At 36.9% G+C, this 8,683-nt stretch overlaps 3 protein-coding genes across 3 annotated transcripts; all 3 read right to left on the reverse strand.

The window, feature by feature from the left end:
• Positions 1-257: 257 nt before the first annotated feature.
• On the reverse strand, positions 258-2,929 carry AUD1 (NAD(P)-binding Rossmann-fold superfamily protein). The gene is made up of 7 exons (XM_079070767.1): positions 2,167-2,929; positions 1,913-2,059; positions 1,642-1,721; positions 1,462-1,545; positions 1,303-1,377; positions 805-897; positions 258-720 (listed from the first exon to the last, which is right to left on the reverse strand). Exons 1-7 carry the CDS (start codon positions 2,756-2,758, stop codon positions 505-507), a joined length of 1,287 nt encoding a protein of 428 aa, XP_078926893.1. The 5' UTR covers positions 2,759-2,929; the 3' UTR covers positions 258-504.
• A 2,685-nt stretch (positions 2,930-5,614) lies between these two features.
• LOC145141457 (Plant invertase/pectin methylesterase inhibitor superfamily protein) lies at positions 5,615-6,477 on the reverse strand. The gene has a single exon (XM_079074743.1). The coding sequence runs from the start codon at positions 6,388-6,390 to the stop codon at positions 5,824-5,826; it is 567 nt and encodes a 188-aa protein (XP_078930869.1). The 5' UTR covers positions 6,391-6,477; the 3' UTR covers positions 5,615-5,823.
• Positions 6,478-6,841: 364 nt separating this feature from the next.
• Positions 6,842-8,465, reverse strand: LOC145141458 (complex 1 family protein / LVR family protein). The gene is made up of 2 exons (XM_079074744.1): positions 8,081-8,465; positions 6,842-7,066 (listed from the first exon to the last, which is right to left on the reverse strand). The coding sequence occupies exons 1-2, from the start codon at positions 8,331-8,333 to the stop codon at positions 6,990-6,992; spliced, it is 330 nt and encodes a 109-aa protein (XP_078930870.1). The 5' UTR covers positions 8,334-8,465; the 3' UTR covers positions 6,842-6,989.
• Positions 8,466-8,683: the final 218 nt, after the last annotated feature.

The following is an 8,683-nucleotide window of genomic DNA, read 5'->3' on the forward strand; positions in this document are numbered from 1 at the left end:
AAAAAAAAAAAACATAAAAATATAAAGACATTCCAGAATGACTACCCAACATTCCGGACTAAACTCCAGAATGCCTTGTTCCGTACAAGTTGGTAATTTTGCAAAAAATTAAAAAAAATGGTTAGTTTTGTCAATATAAACTTTTTTTGTATCGGTTAGTTTAGTTAATTTCCCTATAATTAATTCTTATATAATAATTTAAACCTGTTAATATTTATATTTATTAAGAAAACACAATAACAGATTTCATACCAAAGTTAAATTCTAAACAATACATTTTTATGTATGAAAATATATAAATGAAGGTGATACAACGTCGAAGCTGTCCCTGTTGTCTACATAAAATATTAGTAAATGGAAAAACCATAAACATAAAATACACTTAAATCTGAAGAATACAAATATTGGGCACTCACGAGAGCTCGTTCCTCACCTATCCTACTGTTGTGAGCGAACCAATTAAAGTTTATCTCTTTCTCTCTCTGTCTATACCTTACTTAATCCTTAAGCAGTAGCAGCCTGGTCCTTATTATGGTCACCAAATATCCGCTGCCTAAAATCCGACACCATCATCGGCAACCCTTTCCGAAGTGCCACTTTGGGCTCCCATCCCAAAAGATCTTTTGCCTTCGTGATGTCTGGCTTCCTCTTGTGTGGGTCGTCCTCCGTGTTTGGCCTGAACTCTATTTTTGCATCAGGGTCGATCGTCTCCTGGACCACCTGTCATGCCATGTCATCCCATATTTAAACAAAACATATCTAATAGAATAATGAATTCATTTTTGTACACGTAATTAATTGTACCTGAGCAAGTTCAAGCATGGTGAATTCACCGGGATTTCCAAGATTAAACGGGCCTACGTGTTCACCTTCCATCAAACGCATTAGACCCTCCACCTAAAAACAATAAATTAATTCGTCAATATGTATAAAGACTAAAGAGGGGCGGGTGGTCACACAATACCCAGAATTAAAGAAAAGATATCCGACACTAACTGGATCTGCAAGTACAATAATTCATATGTATCACTCCATGGCAATGGCACGAGGCACAAGGCCACCACACCTTGGAGTTGGACAACAACCCACATGCCACCTTGCAGACACTTCAAAGCGTACGTACAAATTACAAAAGGTGATTTTTTTTTTACTACTTATTGTCTTTTAATTGGTAGGGGGTCTAGTTTTGCCATCACTACCGACAGAAGGGGAAAAGGTAATTTTACGTTAATCTGTGATTAGTGGTGATCAAGCTTTTTATGTAATAATTTCATAAAGGACGAAAAGATACTACTAACTAACCAAATCGGAAACGAATTGAAAACTTCTTGTTTGCTTTCCATCTCCATAAACAGTCATCGGTTCTTTCCTAAGCGCCTGCATCACGTCACTTCACGTGTTATTATTTATATAAATCAAATCAAGTCCGATATACAGTATGATTTATAAATGATAACTCACCTGAGCAACGAAGTTACTGACAACTCGGCCATCGTCAATGCACATTCGAGGACCATATGTGTTGAATATTCTGGCAATCCTAACCTATATGTATGTAAATGCATAATATACTGATATAGATAGAATTCTTTGACGAAAAGAAATGAATCATGAATGATACAGATAAAAAAAAAAACAAACCTCGACGCCAGCACCTCTGTGATAATCCATGGTCAGTGTTTCGGCAGTACGCTTTCCCTCATCATAGCAGCTTCTGACACCTGTTAGTGATTGTTACACACATGGTTAGATCGTAGTCCATTTTCGCCTAATATATATAATAGTAATCCACTTTCGTCCAGATTTCCTCCTTCAATCTCCATAAAAATTCACAAGACACACGCAACAACTTCAACCAACATTGATGAAGTAATCCACGAATTCCTCCGGGAAAACAGAGAGAAAAACTCACCGATTGGATTGACGTTGCCCCAGTAGGTTTCCACTTGAGGGTGTTGCAGAGGATCGCCGTACACCTCACTGGTGCTCGTTAGCAAGAACCGTGCACCGACTCTCTTCGCCAGTCCAAGCATATTCAATGTCCCCACTACATTCGTCTTGTGACAACCAAAATCAAAATCAAGGATTCACAAATACAAAATATGGATTTGTATACTCAAAATCAATTATAAAAACAGAGCGAATAAAACTAATTAAGGAAGGATATGATTGTTTTCACGGGGTTGTATTTGTAATGAACAGGGGAAGCAGGGCAAGCAAGGTGATAGATCTGGTCGACTTCCAGTAGTAACGGCTCTACGACGTCGTGTCGGATGAGCTCAAACCTAGGGTTTCCAAAATGATGCATCACGTTCTCTTTATTTCCAGTGAAGAAATTATCAACGACTATTACACTGTCTCCTCGTTCAATCAATCGGTCAACGAGATGACTTCCGACGAATCCTGCACCGCCGGTCACCACAATCCTTAACCCTTTCCGTTTCAAACCCAAAGGGATCTTCCCACCTGAATTAAACCGATAAGCTGGTCGTCCAGGGTTCATTAACTGAGCCGATCCGGAAACTGCGTAGGAGGTGTAGGCGGGGATGGCGGGGGAAGAGAAGGTGGTGGATGACGGAATAAGGGTGAAGAAGAAGGTAGATATGGCAATGCCGATGAGCACGAAGACGAGACGTTGTTCACGAAGCATGTAACGAATCGGCGGAATCACGGCGGACCATGGTTTGTTAGGCTTTGGAGAGTATAGATCTGAAGTGGGTTGGGGTTCGTGGCCCCTGTAAATCAGTTCAGATCCCATTTTTCTTCTTCTGTTTGTGAAATTTAGATCGATGAAGGCTGTGGTGGTGGGAGAGAAGTGGTGGAGTATATATAGACCAAAAGTGTCAGACGGTGGTGGCTTAAACTCTCCGGCACGTGGAATTTGTCTCACGCTCCTCTACGGTCTGCGGCGCGTGTTTTTGGAGGAAGTAGAGAGGTGTTTATATACCACACTACCTTGTCAATTACGAGAATGTCCTTTATAAAGTTAGTCAGGTAAAAAAGGGTAAATTTGCATATTACCAAAAAACATAAATACCGTTCTTTGTTTTTTAAAACTTAAAACGTTATTCTTTAGAGATACAAATAGCCCATGAGACTATGAGTTATAAAGTGTAAACATTTCATTACCCCTATTATAAATAACTCTATCCTTGTAAAAGAGGACTGTAACTTCATTATAATTTTTAAATAAATAAAAGAAATAATATAATATCATGTTGGGGAGACAATCATAACCTTATAGCTCAAAGATGGAAATCAGATTCCTTTTTTCAGGGTTTGCATGGCTTTCCAAGTGCCCGACTTCTCTTTTTGGGTTCTGAAAAAAGATTTTTACGCTTGTCTTCTGTCTCCGTAACAATGGTCCATTTATTAATGGGCGAACAACCAGGATTGGACTTGTTAGAATTTCTTTCTTTAGGTAGGATAAATCAATAGTTTTAACCTTTCTTACGGCTCAAAACTCCTCATATGGAAAGTAAAAGGCCCATAAGAGAAACCCATGAACCAAGACAACCTAACAATATCATAAAAATTTAAAGAAAAGTGGTCAGAATATGATCTCATCCCAACACAATAACTTGAAGAACGTAAAGAACAAATACAGAAGCCATAACCACAAAGATAAGTGAAGAGACGAACTTGTAGACAGGGACCTCAAGGAAGGTGCTCGGTAACGATATCTTCCTCATATGTAAGGTTTCAAACGACTTTGGCTTTATTAATATATATATATATATATATATATATATATATATATATATATATATATATATATATATATATATATTTTTTTTTGGGGGGGGGGGGGGGGGATGGTCTTGAGAGTCAAGCTTATGAGTCTCGAATGAACATCACCAATAATAGTCTTTACGATCATTTCGTAGGTTCTATTATTTTTGAAGATCTTGTAGTTTATTTCGATCTACACGTGGTAAATAGTACATGCAAGTACTATTCTATAAATGATAAATCAATTTGATCTTACCTTTTGAGGATTGCTTGAAGGTATTGATGATGTCAATCCATTTTTTAGGAGCATTGTTGAGATTCATATTGTCTTTCACAATGTGTCAGACCTAGGAGGGGTAGGTATAGTCGGAAGAAGAAGTGGTTGAGCAAATCAACGCAAATTTTATAGAAGTTGCATAAGAGATTTCAATGTGGCTCCCGTATACGTATTTTATCATGCGTTTTGAGATGGTCTTTAAGGGTCACCCATAAAATGAATGCACGCCAGAGTAATATTTTGAAAGAACCACACAAGATTATGTCAAATCAACAATTGATTCTTCGGGGCAGATACTTAGCCAAACCATCCTAACAGAGAAAGGAAAGGAAACACCGACCTTATTTCTCCAATATAGTTTATTGTAGCAGATAGAGTCAAAAAACGATGAGATTGTGAGCACTAAGAGAAATGTAGGCGTCACACCTAAGGGCCTATTTTCATCTCATAGGGCACCAGAGGAACATCTTATGTAGTAAACATATCAACATAATCCCAATGAATGTAATTGTTGTGTCATAGATATAGGGTGTAATTGAGTCGAGTCGAGTACAACCAAGTTCAAAACTTGGTTCAACTAAAAAAAAAGTTGTAACTCGAAACTAGGCTTTAGCTCGATTGAAGCCTTAATTATCACACTCGAGCTTGAGCTTGATAAATTAATCAAGACTTTCTAGCTTACCTTGCAGGGGCAGACACATGAATACATAATAGGTGTTGATGATGCAGGAAAAATAGATAAAAAAATCGAAAAATCAAAATTTTTTCCATGCGGACAGAAAAAGTAGATGTTGTCGGTGCCACATCGAGACACCTACTAAAACCACCCATGTTAGCTTGACTCGACTCAAATAGCTATTAAAAAATAAAATCACATTTAGTTGCAATAAAAATACGATTAAGCTTGTGATCTCGACTCAACTCAACTCTATAATATGTAAATATGAAAAAAAAAAAAAAGAGTAAAAATGTAACTATAACTATGTTTGATTAAACTCGCAAGTTTCACAAGACGGATATTCTAATACTTGAGCTCAACTTGATAATATGTACCCGAATAGCTTGAACTCAAACTCGACTCGACTTGAATCGAGTCAATTTCGTTGGCTCGACTCAGTTGTCGTAGCTTTGATGCTTAATAAAATCAGAAATAAATAAATAACCCTACATGTTTTGAGTTGTATTCAGTTTTGACCATTTGTATCGCCCATCCCTTTCCTAAAAAAGAGAACCAACAGATCTATAAGCAAAAAGGAAATTTTGAACACTCACTTTCACTTTATTGACATTTCCCTGCCTAATCCATCACTTTCTAGTTTCTCTAGTCTAACAATAGCATGATTTAGCTCATTTTACAAAGCAATCTACCTCCAGATCATCTTTCCACATGCCTAAAAAAATTATTCATTATTCCATGAGAGAACAGTATCAAGACACTTTTGAACTTAAACCCATGCCATCTGTTGGTTATTGTCGTATTTACCTCTGTTTTTTTTTTTTTTTTTTGTTAAATTCTTGGCTGACGTTATGATTTACGCCTGTTATGATTCATGGTGGCTGTATCATACAAATATGTTATTTTATATAAAAATATATACACCAAAAGACACAAAATACTGATACCACGATATACATATAAAAGGGAGTCATTTACACAAGTGTTTGATTCATGTTACCATGACTTTGAAATCTTCTCCATATATTTCAATCATGGGAACCAACAATTTATTTGCTTATGCTAAAGATGGTAAAGATAAAGAGAAGGGTAAGTTTGCCTAAAGGTCATAATGGTGAAATGGGTGTTGTCGTAATTCCTATGGCCCAGTGGAAGCAAGTTTAGCAACAAGAGCAAGAGCATTACTAGTAAAATAACTCACTCTTTTAACTCTACTTTCCAACAACTTGATTTGTTTCCCTTTTTGCCCTTCAAACCCATCTAAACAAGTTTCTTCATCAGTAAGTGCACTACTAACCCAAGTAGTGACATCCTCCATCTGTGTCTCAAATGTTACAGCACTTATTTGTCTAAGCACCCCTAACGATTTGTGAAGGTTATCCAATGTGTCTTGAAACACATCCACACAATCATAAACCGCAACCCGATTTCTTCCCTTGAAGCGATTCTTCTTCTTTAGTCCTAATAAATACCGAGTCGTGTTCTTCGTCTCACCTATAGTGACCGAGACACCCGCCCGGGCCCACTTACTCGGGTCCCGTTTTGCAATGTTTGAATACGAAGCAAGAGAGTGGATACAAAGATCTTGATATGTTGTAACATTACAAGCATCTACAACATAACCGCTATCTCCAGATGCCCATGAGGACCATGGGGCTATTAGCCATGATAGTAGTAGTAACATGGATGTTACTAAAATAGCCATTGAAGAGGTTGAAAAAACTTGGAATTATTTAAAGACTTTGAAGGGTATTCTTAGTTCTTACCCTTTATGCAGTTCAAAAGATGGAACAACGAAAACATATTATATATAAAAGAGAAAAAGGTTTTTTGGTGAGGTGGAAAGTAGTGTTGAGAAACTCCTTTTTTGTGTTTGTTAGCTATAAAAACAAGAAGAGGATGAGGGCAATAAAGAGTGGTAAGTTGAAAAAGATGGGGTTTAGAGAATCATGTGAAATGAGGTGGGCATGTCATGAATTTTGAAAGAAGATGGGATCTGTTAGAGAGGATTCTTCTATCATATTCCTTTCCCCTGTGATCAATGAAGAACATAAAGTTGGCACTTAGCACACCATCAAAATCAATACAGTAGTAGATCTTTTCACAAGAAAGCAGATACAAAGCATTAAATAATGATCGAATCCAAGGAGTGTAGATTGGAAAAGTAGAAAGAAGGTAAGAGTTTATATGAAGAGAAAATCTCATAATTATGATGAATTACATAATCAAAAATATATATATGAGCTCTCAGTATAATTAGGGAAAATAGATCAACAATTAATTGCTAGCTTTTGTAGTTATTCATCAGACAGAATTTTTAAGAATTTCTTCAGAAGGGACTTCGAGTGTTGCTCCTGCATGATCCTTGCTTGGCTTCACTTCTGCAGTTATAAATAAATAAGGAAATTATTTATCAAGTGAAAGTGGATTGGTTGATACCCATAACTATAATAATCTCATACCAAGTACAAAAGGGTTCCCCTAAAGCAATATTAATAAAAAAAAATCAGCTACTTTAAAAAGAAGCTGCAGTTGTAAATCTTGAATAAGTTTTCAAGTCATATTTACAGGGTGAAATAATTTTGAAGTAGCTAATATGCAACTTTTATAATCATCACACTTGACACATGGCTTCATAACCATCGTGCTTGCAAAACTCATAAAAAGAACATTTCTTCAACAATAAAATTATCTAATTTTCCCTTTTTTCCCATATTGATATTTCAAATCAACTGTAATGGATTAAGCAAAGAAACAACAATGGTTCCCATGTAGAAAAGGGTGCCTCCAAAACAAAAATTAAAAGGGGAAGACACTGATCTACTTATTGCAGCAGAGTCGAATCTTGAAACCTTAATTCAATTAAACCTGGTTGCCTAGTTTTGAATGGTGGCTTATGAACATACACTAAGATGCTTATAATTCTATAGCTTCCTTCCGAAGGAGAAATGTCTACTTCAAATAATTGTTTTTACAGGCGTGGGCTAGGTAACACTGGACTCACCACAGCAATAGCACTTGAAGGATCCATTTCAAAGAAAATGAGATTCTATGCGGATATGACTGGTTAAACCTAGAAAACCAGAATTTTCGAATTGCAATTGGATCATGAACCGACTGCGAATCCATTTCACATATCTAATTCTATGATGTCTTATTTAGGGCAAATATTATAATGTAGCAAGCACCGAAATAATCAGGAAAACCTATCATAAAGAGCTCTTAACAATGCAATCTAAGATCGTAATCATAGCACGTCTACATCAATCATCGAGCTTCTAGCAAAGCGAACACATGAATAGCGACTAAAAGCATAAACTAGATAGTGTGCAAAACGGTAATTCATTGTATATTCACACGGAAAAAAAAGTGACGAAAAAATAGTGTAATGGTACCGTAGCCGCCGCGGGAATTGAGTTTGGCCTGAACAATCATGTTAGATATGAAATCAGAGGCTTCGCGTGCCTCGTCGAGGAGTTTCCGAATCTCCGGTTCGGAGGTCACGTGACGGTTCTCCTCAAATTTCTTCCTCACCTCGGCCGCCGACCCCTCGAGCATCACGGTGTCTCCGGCGAATGATTTCCGAGTCGCTCTCAGCAGCCCTCTGTAAGCTGTCAAGGCTTCCGCTGCTAATCCCCTTGCTGCCATTTTTGCTCTCTATTGAGTTGTTATTCTGCTGTAGATCACGACGCCGACCAGCGGACTCGAAGAAATGAAGCGACGACGCCGATTAGCTTTTCGCAATTATCTTACAAACCCTACCCTCGTATTCAATCATATTTACAATTCAGACCATTCAGGTTCTTATAATTGAAACTCTCTCTTTAAAATAGTAAAATAAATAATAACAAAACAGGGACTTCTTTACTTTGTTTTACTGCATAGTTGATGCACAATATTTACAAATTACATGCTTATCTTTTTATCGGTGACATATAATTATTCTAGTTCGACAAAACTGCAAGATTGATCCCTGTGGTATTCAAAATTTTTTGGAT

Source organism: Lactuca virosa, chromosome 9, assembly GCF_052849685.1.
Source record: "Lactuca virosa cultivar CGN04683 chromosome 9, Lactuca_virosa_CGN04683_v6, whole genome shotgun sequence".
Lineage (NCBI taxonomy): Eukaryota > Viridiplantae > Streptophyta > Magnoliopsida > Asterales > Asteraceae > Lactuca > Lactuca virosa.

What these genes read in the sequence shown, in the direction of transcription:
- AUD1 (XM_079070767.1), bottom strand. Translation starts at nt 2,758, where the DNA reads ATGGGATCTGAACTGATTTACAGGGGCCACGAACCCCAACCCACTTCA. An exon ending in GGGCAACGTCAATCCAATCG is followed by an intron (nt 1,722 to 1,912) that starts GTGAGTTTTTCT and finishes AATCACTAACAG; the next exon opens with GTGTCAGAAGCTGCTATGAT. An exon ending in TTCAATTCGTTTCCGATTTG is followed by an intron (nt 898 to 1,302) that starts GTTAGTTAGTAG and finishes TATTGTTTTTAG; the next exon opens with GTGGAGGGTCTAATGCGTTT.
- LOC145141457 (XM_079074743.1), bottom strand. Translation starts at nt 6,390, where the DNA reads ATGGCTATTTTAGTAACATCCATGTTACTACTACTATCATGGCTAATA.
- LOC145141458 (XM_079074744.1), bottom strand. Translation starts at nt 8,333, where the DNA reads ATGGCAGCAAGGGGATTAGCAGCGGAAGCCTTGACAGCTTACAGAGGG. An exon ending in CAATTCCCGCGGCGGCTACG is followed by an intron (nt 7,067 to 8,080) that starts GTACCATTACAC and finishes TTATAACTGCAG; the next exon opens with AAGTGAAGCCAAGCAAGGAT.